The 19,912-nt window shown below is 55.2% G+C and overlaps 1 protein-coding gene across 1 annotated transcript; it reads left to right on the top strand.

Annotated features, from left to right (window-relative positions):
- Positions 1–1,479: 1,479 nt before the first annotated feature.
- On the top strand, positions 1,480–19,368 carry LOC140699290 (annexin A8). Its single transcript, XM_072971182.1, has 12 exons — positions 1,480–1,635; positions 6,696–6,786; positions 7,923–8,017; positions 9,362–9,475; positions 10,219–10,309; positions 11,081–11,160; positions 11,598–11,657; positions 12,160–12,253; positions 12,543–12,638; positions 14,363–14,421; positions 15,740–15,862; positions 18,271–19,368. Exons 1-12 carry the CDS (start codon positions 1,615–1,617, stop codon positions 18,328–18,330), a joined length of 984 nt encoding a protein of 327 aa, XP_072827283.1. The 5' UTR covers positions 1,480–1,614; the 3' UTR covers positions 18,331–19,368.
- The last annotated feature ends 544 nt before the right edge of the window (positions 19,369–19,912 follow it).

Below are 19,912 nucleotides of genomic sequence, written 5' to 3'. Positions count from 1 at the left end.
CGCCTCCACTTTTGTGATAATGATGCTGCTAAAGCTGTTCCATGCCTATTGGCCGAATACCCCAAGCTTATAATTTACCCTATGAAACCTCATGCGCACGTCTTGGAGGTGCTCAGAGCTTCGGAGCAGAAGCCCCTCTGAGCCCGCTGGCGTAATACATCTGAGTACTCCAACCCTCCGAGTGGTGCTTGTTTCTTGGCTGGCCTGTTGTTTCCGTAACATTTCGACCTTCTCTCCCCAGCTGCTGTGCGTGGTGTATCTGCATCACACATCGACCAATCTTCCCCGTCGGCAGAAATATGTTCTCAACAAGCAAAAGCAACATTCTCCTAGCGACGACGCTACAACTCCTTAAAAGATAACATTCCTGCTCGACCTTGTAAGGGGCCATGATGATGCTCAGCTCTGGATTCTGTAAACAGTTAATAATACTTCATTTAATGTACAGCCTTCTGTCTCAAAAAACTTACATAAATTGACTTCTAACAGGCGGAACAGTTCTCAGAGCTTTCCGAGATGCTCTTCGTAGGTTATAATCCTCAAATTTCCCTCGAATAAAAATTTCAATTTCTTTCTTAGATCGACTGATGGTTTTTCGTTGACACCCTGAAAGGCTTCACTGAATGTGAAAGAGTCACACCTCTGTGGGGCTGTTTTTCTCTGGGGCTCCAGGAGCAGTGGGGATGCTGGAGGCCCTGAGAGGTCTCCCCAGGATGGAGGGGCTGTCAGGGTGTCTCTGAGGCACAGGTTCACCCTGAAGGGCAAATTAACGGGCGGCAAGGGGAAAGTGGTGCCGAGGAATGTCCCAGGCAGGGGCCACAGGGAGGGCAAACTCCAGAAAGGAAAAAATTAACTTCTTCCAGGCAGATTCCTCCCTCCCTTGGCAGCCAGCTCGTCCTGCAGGGCCCAGGGCAGAGCAGGCAAGTCAGAGGGGCCTGGGGGACCGTGGGGCCTCTTCCCATAAAAAGTGTGACTTATGCAAATTATCTAATGTTGGAGTTTCTGTTTCTTAGTGTATTATATGGATTTTCCACCTGCTTCTTAGAGTTGTGGCTAAGATTGCAGGGGACAGCGTACACCGAGTGACTGAAGAGGGATCTGGGCATAGAGACCCCCAATAAGCGAAGCCTGCCATTATTGTATGCCTTTGCCAGGCCCCCTCATTGCGTGATTTATTGTGGAGAAGCCGTGAAGTTAGTGGATTCCTTTTTTATAGAAATCAGGTTGAGCAAAGACCGAGTGAATAGCCATGTTTACTAAGTGGGGCTTTCAAAGGTTGGAACTCAGAATTTCCAGTCTGCGTAGCAGCCCCAGCCCAAACATTTGGCAGCGAGTGGTGTAATTCCACAGGGCAGGCCCAGGCTGGTGTCTGGGTGGGGCCTGAGAGCCACAGGAGGGACCCAGAGTCAGGCAGAGCCCAGGGGGCGGGGCAGGGCCAGGGGTGGTGCTGGGTGGGGCCTGGGGCCTATTTGCCAGTGCAACCACGCCCAACCCCGAGCACCATCTCTTCTGAGGGCGGTAGGGCCGAGTTCATTTGCAGAGCCTCTGGGTGGAAGGAGGGCTGACCGGTGTATCTTCATCGCCCCCGGGAAAGGCGCCGGCAAAGTGAACGAGATGGCCTGGTGGAAAGCCTGGGTGAGTGTAGAGCAAGCAGAGGCGGAGGGTGCCCGCGCGGTGATGGTCTGGAGGGAGGTCAGCTCGGGCAGCACTCTGCTGCCTGCCCGGCCGGGCACCGCACTGCCCGCCAGACTGGGGAGGAAGACGAGGAGAAACGGCTCCAGCCCTAGAGGTGTTCACGTCCAGCCGGGATGGGAACAGAGGAGATGGGCAGATAAAGGAGCCTTGAAATGCTCCCAGGAAAGCTGAGGGGCTGGGGGACCCCAGAGGAAGGGCGCCTGCAGGGAGGGGTCAGGCTGCTAGAAGAGAGGAGTCATGGTTGAGCCATATGCATGTGCGTGGTGTATGCCCATGAGTATGTGTTCCAGGAGGAATCAGGCAGATGTTCCCTTAAAGACTGAACAGTACGTACAAAGGCCCAAAAGAGCGGGAAGCTTGGCTGTAAAGAGAAGTAGGTCCCATTGGCTTGAGGGTCCTGGGGGGAAAGGTAGAGGGTAGGGGGAGATGTAGGCAGAGGTAGAGGAGCAGGCAGGGCTGGATCCCACGGAGGCATACATAGCAGGCAAGAAGCTCAGGCTCTACCTTAAGAGCAGTGAGGAGCCACTGAAGGAGCTTGAGCTGGAGAGCAACCTGATTTGAGAGGCTGAGGTTGGAGGACGCATCCATGCCCACACCTCAGGGGATGGGAGGGGGACCTGGCCCGCAGGGACCTTGCACAGTTGAAATCCAGGAGTAAAACCTATGGGCCGAGTTAGGGAAGACAGCACACCTTGTCCCCAAGTCTCCGTGTCCCAGCTGAATGAACAGATTCTCAGAGGTGTTTCATACGGGGTTGAGTCTGAGGCGGTCTAATGCTAAGGTGTTGAAAACCCAAAAGGGGGATGAAAATGATGAGCAGGTGATGTCCCCCGGGCAGGCGTGATGTCACAGGCTCTGTGCTCCTTCCTTCCCTTCATCCCCAGGGAGCCCTGGGACATCAGGGCTGCTCTTTCCATTTTTACAGATGAGGAAACTGAGGCCCATTGATACCTAGTGACTTGCTCTGTCCCAAAGCGAGCAGGCAGGGATCTAGCATGAAACTGGATCTCTCTCTGCCCCTGCCCCCAGGCTCTCTGTGAGCCTTAGTGGGTGACCCAGACTTATCCTAATGTAGGAAGTCTCTTTGTTACAAAAGTCACTACCCAGGGGCTCTCAGATTCAGACATACCGGGCCTGGACAGGTGGGATCAAGAGGAAGCCAGGGGCAACGTGGGGCAGCCCCAAGTCTGGCCCCGGCAAAGCAGCCGGGACAGGTCGAGGAGCCAGGGCGGCCTCCAGTTTCGTCCTGGCTGATGGGAATCTGTCTTGAGGAGGCAGACGTGGCAGGGAGAGCCCAGTGCTGGGCACTTTCCAAAGTCAGCTGCTGCCCCAGGTGGCCTGATTCTGGGCCTTGCTCCCAGTAGGGCGGGGGCGGAAACCCATCCTCGGGGCCCCACCCAGCCAGGCAGACAGAGACTTCCTTGTAGGGACCTGGCCAACGTGGCCGGACAAGGATGACACTCACTGAGCAGCCACTGTGTGCTGCACATTCCTCTACGCCCCTCATATTCAATATCTCACCTGAGCCTCGGGCCACCTCTGTATTATAGATACTAATATCCTTACCCACAGACGAGGAAACGGAGGTACAAGGAGGCTGAGACGGTGCCCGAGGCTGCCACACTAGTAAGCAGCAGAGCCTGGGTTAGAATCTGAGCAGCCTGGTGCCAGAGCCCAAACCCTGGGGGCCTCACCACCCACACCCATGAGAGCAAGATTCCAGGTAGACCCCACCTGGGACTGGCTGAGGTACCAGGGAAGAACAAATGACCTCTGAGGCCCTGGCCAGCCCAGGACCGGGACCAGAGCGGGCTGAAAGGTCCGCTCAGGGAGGCCTGCCTGCGGGACGGGGCCCTGTCTGCGCCTCTCTTGTGGAGACGTAGCTCTGTCTCCCGGGTGCCCTGGGTCAGCCCCGAGACGAGGGCAGGCCGAGGTGTGGCAGCTCCCCTGAGAGCTTCACAGACACAATATAGATGTAGTCACTGACTGGCTGAGTCACCTTTCCCGAGAAGACGTTCCTGTCTGGACTAGCCCACTCCACCCGGCCCAGCAGAGGCCTAGGCAGGGCCTTCTTCCAACATGGGGGCCTTAGATCAAAAATCCGGAGCCCCACCACACCATGCTGACATCCAGGGGTCTGACTACCAGGAAACTGTCTTGTTTCCCCCTAAAACCACATCACAGGAAGGGAGACGGAGGCTTCTCCATGCAGTGAGATCACAGCCCCCGGGGGGCTATTTACAGACACGGCCACCCGAGCCCAGCCTCAGACCCGCTGAGTGGCCCGCTCCATGGTGACTGGCACACACAGCCTGGTCAGTCACTGCTGCACAGCCCCTAGAGTGCCATCCTGGGGAAAAGAGCAGAGGGGGAGCCCCTCCTAGGGGGCCCCCAGAGCTCAGCACTGAGGTCTGAGATGACCCCACACTCCCAGGCGACCTACATTCCCTGGGGCGAGGTTTCTTTCAGTGAAGAGTTCCAGGAAAACTCAAAGTCTGGAAAAGGTTGAGTCATTGGTAGATGGAGCTTCGCTTCTGAGTCGAGCTGTGGATTCAGTCTGAGAACCACCATTTACCAGCTGTGTAACCTCGCCAGGCGCTCCGAGCCCAGCCTGTAAATGGGGCATTCGCACCTGCTCAGGGCAACGGGCGGGGCCATCGAGGGAAAGGGCACTGCATCCAAAGCACCTAAAGCAGCTGACGCGCAGGGCCTGGCACACGGGAGGTGTTCAAATCACTGACAGGAGTAACAGCCGCTCGTGATGCCACACACAATGGAGGCAATGTATGCCAGCCCACAGCTGGGCAACATCTGGGACCACGCGGGCTCTTTGGATGAAATTTCCACAAGGAATTACTTAGAAAATTTTCTTCTGTGAAACACGGTGCTAAGAAGTAAACTAGGAAAGTCTGTCACTAGATATTTGAAACTCGAGCAAAACCTATGGAAAGACTTCTTAAATTTTACTCAAAAGAAATATCCTTACAGATACACTGTGGGTGGGAGGCTGCGCTGTATTTTCAGGATCTAACCAGGGCCTAGAAAGGAGGACGCAGGAAGGAAGGAAGGATGGGTGTGGTGACTGGAGGGGTAGTTGGGTGGTTGGATGGATGGATGGAGGGATGGATGGATGTGGTGGTGGGGTGTCTGGGTGGAGAAGGGATGAACAGATGAATGAATGACTTGGTGGGAGGATAGATGGTAGAGAAAATGAGTGGATGTGGGGCAGATAGAAGGAGTGGATGAACAGGTGAGTGGGAGACCAAATGCAATGGGACTAAACTCCCTTCCATTTGAAGGATCTCTGAGTCTCCCTGAAACTCAATTCCCATCTCCAATCTCCCCCCTCTACCATCCCTCTCCCAAATCGCATACTTAAGACGGATCATTCATTTGCGCCTGAGAAACTCTGCAGGGCACACGTCTCGAGAGCCCTCAGACAAGATCTGTATTAGAGATTTGAAGTCAAAGGCCAAGGTACTTTGGTTATCCAGTTAATTCACAATTTTTAAAGCACCAAACTTTTTTATTTTTTCCCTAATCCTCTGCCTCCAAGAGCCTGTAGACTTGCAAAAGCCCTGAGCTAGCAGGATGTTCGGCTGGGTACCCTGGCTCTCTGCTTTCTGGTAAATACCCACTTCTCAGGAAGAGGGCAGACTGAGCTCAGACCATGCCTGACTTCCCAACCTCATCTGCACACTCCCCAGGCAGCATGTTCAGCTCTTTGAAGCCTTTCCTTTCTTGATCACTGTCCTTATAGCTTTGGAAAGGGTTGTCCCTTCCTGCTGCCAGCCAGTGGTGCTGGAGGGAGCTGGGGGTGGCTGGGCCTGCTCAGATGGCACTGGCTGGGAGAGACCCAGCCTGATTCAGAGTCCACGCCCAGGGCAGGGGCAGGGATGGGGAAGGTTCTGTGGCTCTGGCTGACGCCAGCCTGTTAACCAAGGAGCCATTCTGCAGAGGAGACAAAGCAGTCCCACAGAGCCGTGAGGGGAACCAGCGATCCCTCCCAGGCAGGCTGAGCAGGCACGGTCTCTGGGTGGTGGTGGGGGGTCCTCTCATGTATGGAATAGGTTCCCTACACAGCTGATGCCTCTGAGCGGCTGTCTCTGGGTCATCTAGCCTCACAGACCTCCTGTCGCCCCAGTAAAACCACTGCTGGGCTCTGAAGGACACTCCCTCTCTGGTGTCCCCACAAGCCCCAGCTGGTCCTCTCTCAGGCCCAGCCCCCCACATTTGGGGGTTGTTTTTAATTTTTTCTTTCAAGACAATGTTCATCACAAAAATCCAGGAAATGCAAGTAAGGAGAAAACAAATGTCCAGCTGAGGATCTAAGGAGCCAGCGCCACGGAGGAGACGTGGCACAGGACTGCCGGGTGTGCGGTCCCCACGGGGCAGCTGGCCGTGGGAGACACAGGAGGGAGACGAGGCTCCCGACACTGAAGGCTGGAGTCCAGTCTTACACCCTCTTCCTGATGCCCCACAGTCAGCGTCGTGGCTCTGTAAGCGGCCCCGGTACCAGCCACCTTTGAGGTCTTCCCTCGTGCTGTCTGAGCCTGCAAGCCCCAGCTCTCCAGGGCTGGCGCTGGCGCTGGCGCTGAGAGCTGGGGTTCCATCGCTTAGTGTGGCCAGGTGGTGCTTACAGCTCCTCAGGAGACACCTCCTTCCAGCCTGAGGGCCGGGCTGGCAGGACAGGCCTCCCCTTGGCCGACGGGCTAATAGGCACTGGGGGCCTCTGCAAGCCCGATGTGGAAGGGCCACGTGGCCGCTTGATGCGATGTGGAGAAAAGATGCCCCTTCCTCAAGACACAGCTGCTGGAAACTAGCATATCCAGAAGCTGCGGCCTCCCAGGTGCCCCTCCTCCAGGGAGGATGGGCAGGGCCTGGATGGATGGAGGTTCCCAGCCCCTGGTCAGCAGGCGCCAAACTGGTGCTCACCCTGCTGGGATAGGCTGCAAACTGCCCTGCCTTCCGGCTTTGAGCGGGCCTGGGTTCTCTTGCAGATTGAACAGGAGGGTGTCTCGGTGAAGGGCAGCCCCCACTTCAACCCAAACCCCGATGCAGAGACCCTCTACAAAGCCATGAAGGGGATCGGTGAGTTGCCTTTCCACCGGGGCCCTGGAGAGGGGATACCAGGGGCAGCCTGGTCAGGGTTGGGGGCCTCCCCATAACCCTCTGTGGCTGACTCCTGCCACCCAGAGAATCACACAGGCCCCACCTTCCCCAGCACAGGTCTATATACACCCCCAAGACCAAGGAAGGGGGGGAAGGCGGTTGTGAGTAACGGGGGTGGGGGAAGGGGGACATTTGCTGTGTGTCCCTGGGTGTCCTTGTGCAAAGGACTTCACCACACTCAGTCACAGCTTTCTCCCTCGTAAAATGGCCCCAGAAACTCTGGACCCTGTGTGTCACGGTGAATTTTGGATGGGATGATGTTGGGAGTTTTGTGGGGCTGACCTGGGCCCAGGGGGCTCCAGCCACACAGGGGCTGCAGCTTCCCTCCACTATCCCCAACCCCTGCCCCACGTAGGTGGGCCACAGGGCTGGCTCCATCCTGTCTCCAGCATCTGCATTCCTGTGAGCCTGAAAGGGCTGGCCAGGAGCCTTGGGGATTAGGGGATTTGGGTAGCCCGGTCCAGACAGCCCTCCTGTCAGATTTACAACCCCAGGCAGGATTTACCCTCTAACTGGCTCCGACTGGTGAATTGGGGCATTAACAAAAACTGCCATTCCCAGATGAGCTTAGAAAGCATGTTCAGCCCTCGATATCCTGTGAAATCTTTACCATCATCTCCATTTTCCAAAGGGAAAAACGGAGACTGGGGGAGATGAGGCTTCTAGCCCACGCAGCTCCTGGGCCAGGGCTCAGAGCCAGTTTTCTGGCCCCGCCGACCTGATCTTCCCCCACGGCCACCAGCACAAGGCAGGTCAGGGCAGGAGGTCCCACCTGAGCCCTGGGTGATGTTCAGGGGCTATCAGATGACCAGAGGGTCCTCAGTGTTCATCGCTGTGAGCATGGGTCTAGGCCGCGCCCCAACATTGTGCGGGTGGCAGGGTGGACAGAAGGATTTCCTGACTGTCTTGCCTACACCGTGAAAATCATCAGGTTTTGAGATCTTCAGATGGTGTGTCCCCACTGCTTGGCCATCAAGCAGCTGCCCTCCCTCCTCCCTAGCCCTCATTTGCCCCCCCGGGGGGCAGTGGCGGTGCTCACGCTGTGCACCCTGCAGGCACCAACGAGCAGGCCATCATCGACGTGCTCACGAAGAGAAGCAACGCGCAGCGGCAGGAGATCGCCAAGTCCTTCAAGGCTCAGTTTGGCAAGGTAAAGGGGGGGCCTGTGTGCTGAGGGGGGCCATGGGGACCGCCGCTGCGAGAAACAGCCAGGTACGCAGCCCCACTCTGGACCAGGCCCTTGTCCAGAGCACAGCCCACTGGCAACATAGGGTAAATGGGACACACTCACACTAAAAAATGATGTACTTTTTCTGTGAAAATCATATTTCGCTCACCATCCTGTGTTTTATCTGGAAGACTTTCTGATGGCCCTCCACGGCCCCAGCTTGATCCCACTTTCTGTCATCTGGCCCAGCCTTCCTTTCCCACCTTCTCTTTCACTTGCTCTGCTGTATTTGCTCCATGGCCCCATCCCTGAGCTGTCTCCCTCCCTCTGTACTTTGCTGGTCCTGTTCCCTGAGCCTGGAATGCCCTCCTCTCTCCCACATGCCAGAGACGCAGGCTGTGCCACTCTGTGCTGTGCCACGGGGCTGTCTCCCTGTGTTGGAGCTGCCACACCGGCGCCTCCTCCTTCGTGCCCTGTGGGAACTCCAAGGGCTGGGAGCACACAGCCTGGACCCTTTGCCCCTCCTCCCACCACCCACAGGACAGAGCCAGGCATCGGCGTGCTGGGTAAACACGGGAATAAATGTGCGCAGAGTGTGGTGGCCAGAAGCCTCCATCAGTGCACATTGATTATGTGGAGATTTAATCCAGGAAGATGAGTGATGAAGCCCAAACACTCTGTGGAGGAAATCAATGTGCTTTTCTAAAAAAAAAAAATTTCTCTCTCTTAATCTTCACAACTATGCATTATTCTCTGCATTCGATACTGGAGGAAACTGATGTTCTGAGAGGTGGAGGATGTTGCCTAAGATCCCAGGGCCTGTCAGCAACAAGGCTGGGATTTAAATCCAGGTCTGACAGGTCCCCTGGTCCTTCACTGTGCTGTGCAGGGGGATCAGCTGGGTCTTGTGGCTTCTCCTTCTCTTGGAAGCAGACACACGTGAGATAGGTTCCTTAATTCATTCCTCACATTCATTGAGTGCCTATGGGCTCAGTGACAGGGATTTGATGGCGGGCAATGACAAGCTTGTATCTTGGGCTTATGGCGTGCCCAGCACCGCCCTGGAAGCAGAGCTGAGCCACACACATCTCTCCGCCAATCCCCTAAGCGATGGTGTACAGCGGGAGCACTGCGGTCTCCACTTCACGGGATGGGGTAACGATGCTTAGAGAGGCTGAGTTGCTGGTCCCAGAAACCCCAGCCGCCCCCGCACGGCAGAGCGCACGTGGGGATCCAGCCAGAGCCCCCGGGCCTCCGTCGCCACCTGCTGCCTGCACTCCTGCGGGCGCAGTGTCAGAGCATCATTCCTCCTTGCTCCTGCCCTAGGACCTCACCGAGACCCTGAAGTCGGAGCTCAGCGGCAAGTTCGAGAGGCTCATCATAGCCCTCATGTACCCTCCATACAGATACGAAGCCAAGGAGCTGTACGACGCCATGAAGGTAACCAAGCACGTGGTGGGGAGGAGGGGCGGGAGACACTCACAAGGACTCGGTTGGGGAGCGACGCTGGGACCCCTTTTCCAAGAAAGCCTGGCTCTGGGATCTCCGAGCACCCTGTTTGGAATGAGCCCAGCGAGCTTGTAGCCTGCAGCTCAGACTGCTGCCAAACAGACTGGCCTCCACTGTCGTGCGGCCATGGTGAGGCCAAAATCGTTCCTTCCCAGGTCACTGCAAGACCAAGGTGTACAGGAACTAGGAGCCAGCCTCTGCAGTCTTGGGCCTGGTCCCCTGGCTTCTAGTTACTTCCCACGGTTCCTTTCGCATTCGCAGATGGTTAAGAGGGAGTCAGAACCCAGTGACAATAATCATCTCCATTGAAAGGACACTCACTGTGTGGGCCGCCGGGCATTTTACGTCTATTATCCCTGCTCCACCTGCAGGGGGGGTGGGGGCTTGTTACCCCCGTGTCCTGCTGAGGACCCTTAGGCTCACAGTGGTGGAGGGACCTGTTCGAGACCACCCAGCTACGGAGGCTCAAGCTGAGACCTAGCTTTCCCATCACACCCCTTGGCCACGGTGTCCACCACTGGAGACAGACGCACGTGACTTCACTGGTAACATCCTCCAGCAGAGGCCCCCATCCGAGTCGGGCAGAGCAGTGACTGGTCCTTCCTTTTGCCTCTTGCCGTGGGCAGAGCAGGAGGGCACAGGCAGTACTCTGCAGCAGAGGTTTTTACCCACAGGGCTTAGGAACCAAAGAGGGCGTCATCATCGAAATCCTGGCCTCTCGGACCAAGAACCAGCTGCGGGAGATAATGAAGGCGTATGAGGAAGGTAAGGGGCCTGCCGAGAGGGAGGGCGCGGGACCCCGAGGTAAAGGCTAGCTTGGGAATGGCCACGAGCTTTGGCAGCCTAGCAGGGACCAGGGACAAGCAGTGGACTGGCCCCATTGGAAAGGACCCTTTCTGGGCTTTTCCAGACATGGATGTTGAGTGCCTACTGTGTGTCAAGTCCCGTGCCTGACAATGAGACTGGATATGATTCAGGCGCTGTCTCTCATCTCCCTAAGCCCACGGGCTGCTGGGGGGAGAGGCAGGCACCCCCTAACTCTCTGCCCCTTGAGAACGTGGCAGTGCTGAGGGGCACAAGCTGTGTCAGCAGTGGATGGGGCTGGCTCCCTCCCGGCCAGGCACAGGCAGCCGAGGGGACCATGCAGGGGCCCATTGCAGTGGGGAGTGCAGAGCACAGACCAGCTTCCGTGGAGTCTCTGGGACGCAAGGCAAAGCCCATCCTCCAGGAGGCCTGCCTGGTGGGGAGCCTGCCCGAAGGGTCTGGCTTTGTAATGAAATGGAGCTCGACGGGCAGCCCCCGGCTCTCTGGCCTGGCCCATCTTTGTGCTTTGGGCTTGGCTGCCAATCCCCGTTGCTTCCTCCCTCTGAACAACCACCACGGGATGCAACCTCAGCCTCTCAGACGCCTGGGCAGGCAAACCCTCCCCACGGCAAGGACTTGTCCTTCCTGGAGGCTTTAGTGGGGAGACGTGTGGGAAAGAGGGCGGGGAGGAGGAGAGCTGGTCTGAGCCTCATGGTTCTGTTTGCCCTGCAGACTATGGGTCCAGCCTGGAGGAAGACATCCAAGCAGACACCAGTGGCTACCTGGAGAGGATCCTGGTGTGCCTCCTGCAGGTATCCCAGGCTCCTGGAGCCCCTTGTCTGGGGAATCCCAGCAGCTCCCCCCCGGGCAGGGCTGCTGGGGTGCGGTGGGGTGGGGGCAAGGCGGTTGTGGCCCGGGCTCACTGGGTACGTCCCGGTGTGGCTGGAGGGTCCTCAGTTCAGGGCCCCCGCGCCTCTCCTGACTCAGCCACACGAGGGCACCCGGGAAGTGGGAGGAGGCCGGTCACTGAGCAGGTCCTTCTTGCCAGGCCCCAGGCCAGACACTTCGCTCACCTTAGTTCACCGAACGCCCCAGCTCTCTACGAGGCGTCCCTAACTCCTCTCATTTTTCAGATGAGAGAGTTGAGACCTGGAGACGATAACAGTCTGCCCTCTTGCCCGGCTCTGCCCCCTGCCCCAGTGGTTCCACTCAGGCTCCTCCCTTACAAAGCTGCCTCTTCTGTTCCCAGGGCAGCAGGGATGACTTGAGCGGCTTCGTGGACCCAGGACTGGCCCTCCAAGATGCACAGGTGGGGGGGTCTCCCTCAGCAGCTTTCACCCTGCTGGCCACCTGGCCCCACCCTCTGCCATCTAGACCCAGGGGGCTGGTGCCTCACCCAGCCCCTCTGCCCGTGGGGGGCTTCTCTGATGCTAGGCTGGAACCCAGCTCAACTCTCTGCAGACTTTGACCATCTGGTGTCTATAGAGGAAAGTGAGGGTGTAGAGGAGGAAGGAGACTGATTTGGGTGGGGTCCGCTGAAGCTCTGCCCTGGCAGGAGCAACCTACGAACCCAGGGATCCTGGGTCTCTGAGGCCCAGATGCGTGCAATCAGCCTTCCATAGGTCTGCCTGCTGGCAGAGAGCTTAGAGGTGCCCAGAGGCAGAGCCTAGTATCAAGAAGAGAACTTAACCAGGGATAGCGGGCTCCTGTCAAAAATCAGAGGAGCATGCCGACCTGGGAGGGTGGACGAGGGACCATCCTTCACCCGCTTGCTCACCTTCACTGGCTTGTTGTGGGTGTCCCAATGCCAGGATCTGTACGCAGCCGGGGAGAAGATTTGCGGGACTGATGAGATGAAATTCATCACCATCCTGTGCACACGCAGTGCCACACACCTGATGAGAGGTACCGGGGAAGGGAGGCAGGGAGGCACTGTCAGGTGGGACCTGGTAGGGGAAGGGGGCGGGTGGAGGCGCTCTGGCCACAGGGCCTCTCCCTTCACACTGAATAGCCAGTGTGTGGCCTTGTCAAGTCACGGAGTTGAAGAGAGAGCCAGGGAGCCCTGCATCCTTTCCCCGACAACCAACTGGAGGTCAGGGTGGTGCACTGATGTGGAGTCTCTGATCTGAGATGCTGGTGAGGGCGGGTCACACTGAGATGCGCATGTCCCCTAAGAGAAGGCCTCTCTCCACAGTGTTTGAGGAGTATGAGAAAATCGCCAACAAGAGCATTGAGGACAGCATCAAGAGTGAGACCCACGGCTCGCTGGAGGAGGCCATGCTCACAGTGGGTGAGAGACGGAGCCCCGTGCTCAGACTCATGTGTGTCCGCCGGCCCCGGGGCTCTGTGATGGGACAGCGCCAAAGGCAAAGGGCCCAGGGTGCAGCAGCAAGAGACGGGGTCCCCATGTTCACCTTCAAGGTGAACCTCCACTCCAGCCCCCACTCTCAGCATGGACCCTTCACCCAGGACACGGGAAGTCTAGTGGGGGTGGGGGGGACACTAGTGTCCTCAGTGAGCTGTGTCCTGCCAGATTGTTCTCTGGGCTGCTCACACAGTGCCCAGTGCTGTGTGTAGCCGTGTGTGTACGTGTGTGCGTGAAGGTACGTGAGACCGTGTAGTGCGTGAGTGTGTGTACATACGCACACGTGTGCAGGATCGTGCCAGGCCCAGGACCTCTGCTCACTCACGGCAGCCACACAGAGAACGTTCTGGTTCTGACTGTGAAGCCCTGAAGAACTCACCTGTCTGGGTCTTTAGCCAGGGCTCCGGTCCCCGCCTCAGCTGCTGATTGAAGAAATGACGATGTGCAATTGGTCCAAAGTGAGGGATTGGTCGTCCGATGCTGGGGTAATGCTGAGAATCTTCCCCAAAGCATGAGGTCAGGTTCATGTAGGAGGACCCGTTCCAGAGCACATCCTGGGGTCCAGAGCTGAGGTGACAGGGAGAGGAGTCAGTGCAGAGTGAAGAACTGAGCCCCAGGGCAGGGGGACTTCCCTCCTCCATCCCAAGATGGAGCCAAGGTCACCTCCACACCAGGAGGTCCCCCATTTGGTGCCGAGCAGCCAGGAAGCCTGGAGAGCTGCACCGTGTGTCCCAGTCTCCAGGGTGAACTGGGACATCTGACACTCCCCAGCCACCCTTGCCGTGATAAATCCAGTCTGTGTGAGCATCTAAGTGTGCCCCCCACTCCAGTCCCAGCTTCCAAAGGCAGCCCCTGGATCCAATTTAAACTCCTGAATAACATCTTCAGACAGGAAAAAGTGAAGCCATGTGGTGCCCTCGGGTGCTGGGCGCTTCCTGTCTTTCTCCTCGAAGACTCCCATCACTCATTCCACAGGCGAGGACAGAGCAGGGCAGGGAAGTCAAGTCACAAGGGCACACGGTGCCCTCAGGTGGGGTTTGAACTCATGCCTACCTCCCTCCAAGCCCTCACTCTTTCTGCCGCCTGGGTTAAAACGCTAGCCTCCCCACCTGGACACCGAGTCTCTGAAACACCGTGCATGAAGGCAAGCCTGAGACCAGATGCCCGGGCACCTGCGTGCTCTGGGGCCCAGCCCCACCCTCACAAGCTGCAGGGGCCCTCTGCTAAGTGACATATAAAGCGGGCGCTTAGAGGCCAGTGGTCATCATGACAGTGGCTCCTCCCCGGAGCTGAGTGGCTGGACTCCTGGGGAAGGCGGCTCTGGAATGTAAAATCCCAGGAGCTCCCCTGGGCGGAGCGGTGCTCTGACGGGCCAGCCCGGCCCCGTGCGCCCCAGTGTGTCCCACGCCGCGCCCTTCTGTCTGCCTGCTCTGGGCTTCGCACCCGTATCCAGTGCCCAAGGCCTCCTTCCCTGCCCCACCTCTCCTGACACAAAGCCTCTCATTTTAAGATGAGGCAGGGCACAGATAAGTAGGCTAGGACTTGCACAATGCTAACCTTTAAGATTCGAGGCAAGACTTAAATAAATAAACACATACACAGTGCCGCTGACAACCTCTGGTTGCTAACACAACTTTCCTGTTTGCCAGTTAAATGCACCCGGAACCTCCACAGTTACTTTGCGGAGCGACTTTACTACGCCATGAAGGTGACTGATCTGTCTGCTGTGCGCCTTAACCCCGACCCTACACGGCACCAACGGCAAAGCCAGGATGCTCAGAGCCACCACCCAAGTCTTCGACACTTGGGTCTCCTCTTATCCCAGCCTGTCGTGGGTCAGAATAGTTTTAGTTCTCAGAGGGCACATCGAGGCTGGAGAGGGGAAGCCACATCTCCTGAAGGCTGGCTGTGAGCAGGTGTATTCACAGGTGTTCATTGCGCTGAACTTTTACAACAACCCTGTGAGACCCATGTCGTAACTGCCCTCCTAGAGATGGTGAAACCAAGGCTTGCGGTCCAAGGTCACGCAGCTGGGAAGTAATAGAGCCTTGATTTGAGCCCAAGCCACTGCAATTGTCCTTTTTATGTATAATTTTATTTATGTCTAATTGTCCACATGGCCTCCTTGAGAAAGCCCAGGTCAGGATTGCCAGGAGGTTAAGGCACCCTTTGAACAGACACATTCAGAGGAGGATGGCCACACATGACAACTCAACTTTCCTGCGTGTGTCCAGCTGCTGGTCTAGGGTCGCCTGCTGTCCGAAAGCCTGCACTAGCTGCTCAGACATATGTTCAAAACACTCATATCAAGTTGAGGTTCTGGTTCCACCAGAACCACAGTGGAAAACAGACAGATGAATTCCCCGGGACTAAAGTTGGTGCCCACCTTCTGTGATTGATGGTTGCTATCATCACCTAAAGCTGGAGCCCCAAGGTCTCTGGCTACATCTGGCCAGGAAATGACAGAGGGTGTGGGATCCCCTTGGCCACGTGGCTCCCTCTGACATGAGAGCATCCAAGGATAAAAGTGAGCAGGAAGGTCCTGCATGTGGGTAGGCCAGTTAAGCGGAGTTCATGTGTTGCTGCCCTAGGAAGAGGTCTTACTCCTGGAGCTGTAAGCATTTTGTGTCTAGAATCTGATGTGGCCAATCACACACTGCAATTTGGGGGCATTTGGCTCCTAATAAGGGAGACACATGGGCAATGAGTGAGAGGAGAAAAAGGGATCCCTTAGCACATCCCTCTTAGCGCTTCACTGCTAAAGCAGGGGCTCATTCCTGCATCTCCACCCCCTGTGGAAGCCCCTGGGACCCAATATAGATCTGTCCATCATCACAGAGATGGACAAAGGCACACAGTGATGGTTGGGGGGAGGGTATAGCTCAGTGGTAAAGTGCATGCTTAGCATGCACGAAGTCCTGGGTTCAAAAACAAGTAAATAGATAAATAAACCTCATTACCACCACCCCACCGAAAAAAAAGGAAAAAAACAAAGAAGTGATGGTTGATTGCTGTGTCTTATCCAGGGAGCAGGGACTCGGGATGGGACCCTGATAAGAAACATCGTTTCAAGGAGTGAGATTGACTTAAATCTCATCAAGCGTCAATTCAACAAGATGTACGGCAAGACCCTCAGCAGCATGATCATGGTAAGCCACGAGTTCCCAGTTCTCCCAATTCTAACACCAGTTTGAAACAGAGACCTTACTGGGAAACCTGAATCCTGCAACTAATGTCCTAAGTCACAGGTGCCCATCCCTTCCCAGTGGGCATCAGACCCTTGCATTGCTACGTGGTGTGTGCAGGGGTCAGCAAGGAGGTGGGTGCGGCTAGAGCCTGGTGGGGAGTGGAGGCCCCTGTACATTTCACACAGAAGGTTAGCTTTGCCTTTGACTTACGGTTGCCCCTCTGAAAATGACACACTGAATCATCAAGAGTCAGTGAGAGCAGATAGTTTGGTAGGAATCGAGGCGTGGCAGTCCCATCCAGATTTAAGTAGTTCTGGCAGCAAAGTTTTACGGAGATAAATCAGATGGGCTCCAGTGGGTTGCCTAACTTGATTCCAATTAGTGAAAGTTCTGGAGCTGAGAAAACGCAGAGTGATTATCACTTCCCGAGAAATAGCTCTCCCGGACATTGATGCCAATTGAGACCTTGACAGTTTCATTACCAGAAGTCAAGTCACGAGAAACACATCCCTAAGTCTTCACTGGCTATTAAGTCAGGTCTCTAGTCATTCTACAAACATCTACTGTTCACTACACTTTCTGAGAAACACATAGCTTACCGTATGTTAAAAAGACATTTCTGCTTTAAGATATTTCCAAATGGCCCAGTAGGTAGGTGGGGGTGGGAAGGGTGGAAATTATTCTTGGTTTTGTTTTAGGAGGGCTGGGTGAAAATCAGCGGAGGCTACAGCTGTGTCACTCAAAGGGCTGGCTTTCCCAACACTTAGTCCCAGCCAGTGTCACAAATTCCTACAACCCCACGTGGTTTCTGAGGCATCAGAAAGATTTCTATTCCTTCTCGCCAATCCAGTTAGGTGGAGCCACAGTCAGACTCCAGAAGGACAAAAGCACTGCTGGGTAAAAATGATTACTTTTGACCCAACTAACATGTAGACCTCATTATGGAGAGAGATGTATTAGGCTAATTAGTGCATAATCACTAATACAGCGCCTTATTTAAACCTACATGAAGCCCATCCTCTTAGGTTTTACCTAAAGTTTACCTAAAGAGAGAATTTCCTAGGAACCGTGAGTAAGTTGACCAAATATTTTCTTTTTAGCATAGACCACCCCCTGCAGACGTCATCAAAGCAAAAATGATTTCCAAGAGCAATACCAGCATTAAAAACTGGCATAGAAATTAATAGAAAAATGTATAAAAATCCCATTATAACTTTATACTCATATATTTGAGAGGGTAGACAAAATGAATGGCTTTTTAAAAAAACCATATTACAAAAATCTTTTGGGAAGTAGTGAAAAAAAGAAAAAAGATATTTAAAATCTCCAAGAAAATTTCAGGCACCAATGAGTTTATGAGCAAATTTGACAGAACAGTCAAGGAATTAGATAATTTCCATGAGACATAAACTGCTGTAGAGAATAGAAAGGTGGATCTAGTCCCCAGCCCTCGCACTTACTCAGCGAGTGGCCTTGAAGAAACCCCATACCCTCTCATGGTCCCATTTTCCTCAACCACATAGAAAGGGAGCTTTCCTGTTCCCCCGGCTCTGTGTGTAGATCCTTGGCTGGCCAGTCCTATCAGGACCTGCCTAATAGCTGGGGGGGCCTGGGAGACCACAGAAAGGGGTTCAGCCACTCGACCTCTGGGGTCTGCCCTACTGGCGACCAACGTCACTTGACCCCTACGTGAGCCAGCTGCTATGCAGTCAAGCTCATGTTTTTCCTGCTATTTAACTCTCGCCACATCTCAGCAAGGTTCATATCATCATCAATGTCATATCATAAATGAGTCTGAGTCTCAGAGTGACGATGAGGCTTGACTCAGCCACGGGGTCCGTGAGTGATGGAGCTGTGATCCAGGTTCTGCGTGGGCTCAGAGCCCAGGCTCTCTCTACCGCACCCTCCACCTCCAGGTTGGGAACTGGGCACCCTGCTTTCAGCCTCAGTTCCCAGATCTGCAATAATGAATGATGGATCATGTTGAATAAATGAATGGTTGGGTGCACCTGGGTCTTGAATGAAACATGGGGGTGCCCCCTGGGGCAGCGGATGGGGTAAAGGGGCACCAAAATGCCCATCTCGTTCAAGAGCAGAACTGTCTCTGTGACTCATTGGCCACAGTGAGCCCCCCTGCAGTTAGTAAGAGAATCAAAAGGAGACACAAAGGAACAGCCTGAAATGGCAAACAAGGAGAGATGGGTGACCCAGTGTGGGGCCTGTGGCGTAGGGCTCAGGAAGTGCCAGGCCTTCCTGCAAGAAGCATCACTCCAAGGAATAAGAGCAGCTGCTCCTAATTGGAGAGGACTCCAAGCCAGGCCAATGCCACAACCACCGCCTTCTAACTCTCGTGTCCCTCCTGTCCCCAGGAAGACACCAGTGGCGACTACAAGAACGCCCTGCTGAACCTGGTGGGCAACGACCTCTGAAGGCTCAGAAGGACAAGCGCAAAGGCCAAGAAGGCGGAGGCGCTGGATCCTGCTTGCTGAAACTTGGCCGTGGATCGGGGTGGGGGTGGGGGGGAGCCAGAGCACACCCTTCAGTCTTCTATCTCCCAGCTTCCAGTGTTTTCCAGCCAGTTCCTCTGACCCAGGGGGAAGGGTCAGCCTGGGGCTCCTACCTCTGCCGAACTCCCAAGTCGATTTCAGGTGTGAGCACATGGCCAATATCTCAGCACAGATCTGGCCTGACAAGTGCCTCCGCCTGAAGGGTCTGCAGGTGCTGGGCCTCACTTCTTCCTTCCTGCACAGAAGCTTCCTCAGCCTGGGTCTCAGAGTCCCCTCGGCGCAAGCTACAGAGAAACTCAGCCCCACCCTCATCTACTGATCTGGATCTGCAGAGAAGGGACCAGGGAGCATGGAATTTTGATACGTCTCTCAGGGGGAGGGTATAGCTCAGTGGTAGAGTGCATGCTTAGCGTGTGCAAGGTCCTGAATTCAATCCCTAGTACCTCTGTTTTTAAAAAATTAAAAATTAATAAATAAACAAACCTAATTACCTACCCTCTCCCCCCTCCCAAGAAAAAAGCTAAAAAAAATTGTTTTAGTAAGTTTCTTGGCTGAGATATTTCTCTTTCAGGCAACCAGAGAAGGTTGTGAGAGCCCATTTGTCTCACAGCACATACTTGTGGGCAGCTGAGAAAGGAACACGTATATCCGGGCCAGCTGGGCTATCACTAACATTTGTTCACCGGCTTCATCTGAGATGCCAGGCTAGAGGTGGGAGAAAAATGCTCTCGCCATCCTGCCAACAGAGAAAGCTGCAGCTCAGTGTCCTGACCCAAGGACACCGCGTCCTAAGAGGCCCGGGCTTCTCTGGTCCTCGATCACATTAGCCGTTTTTCCTTCCATGACACAAGCCTGGAACATCTCTAATCCTGATCGAATCCTGCAACAGCAGCTGGTTAGAGGAGAAGCTGAGGTGCCTGTGTTGTGCTTTCCAGAATAATAAAGATTTGTACATTGGAATCTAAGTGTCTTTGGATTTTTAGTGGTGACCAAAGTAGCACCAGTTCAATTTGTCAGTGGACATCAAAGAAATGTGATTAAAAAATCCTGCTGATCAGACCTGAGCACACAGGTGGGCATCTCCCTGTGGGGACACTCTGCGTGGGCCTGCTGTCACCCGAGGGATGGCTCTTCTAAACCCCTGGCCTCCTTGGACGGCCCGGCCTCTTCCCGGCAGGTGTGATCAGCGGAGTTCTCCCTTTAACTTAGCCGCAGTCTGCCCCACGGAGCCTCCTGCTCCTGAGGGTGCCGCCTAGGGCCCTAAAGCTTAGCCTTTCTCACCAACAACTTTCTGATCTCTGAAGACAGCCCACATATTCTGCCAAGACTTCTGTCAAAGCTGAATGTCCCCAGTCCCTTCCACTGCCCCTCCCGAAGTCTCGTTTGGGGCCAAGCCCTCTGAACATGCCCTCATTTACAAACCCCCTTTCAGAGTGCAGCCTTGAGGAGCTGGGCCTGTGGTTTCATCTTTCTTTCTTTCTTTTTTTTTTAAAGGGCTGCGAGG

The sequence above is a fragment of the Vicugna pacos genome, chromosome 11 (assembly GCF_048564905.1).
Source record: "Vicugna pacos chromosome 11, VicPac4, whole genome shotgun sequence".
Classification (NCBI taxonomy): Eukaryota; Metazoa; Chordata; class Mammalia; order Artiodactyla; family Camelidae; genus Vicugna; species Vicugna pacos.
The sequence above is the reverse complement of the archived record's forward strand: the minus strand, read 5'-3'. Positions and strand labels throughout refer to the sequence as shown.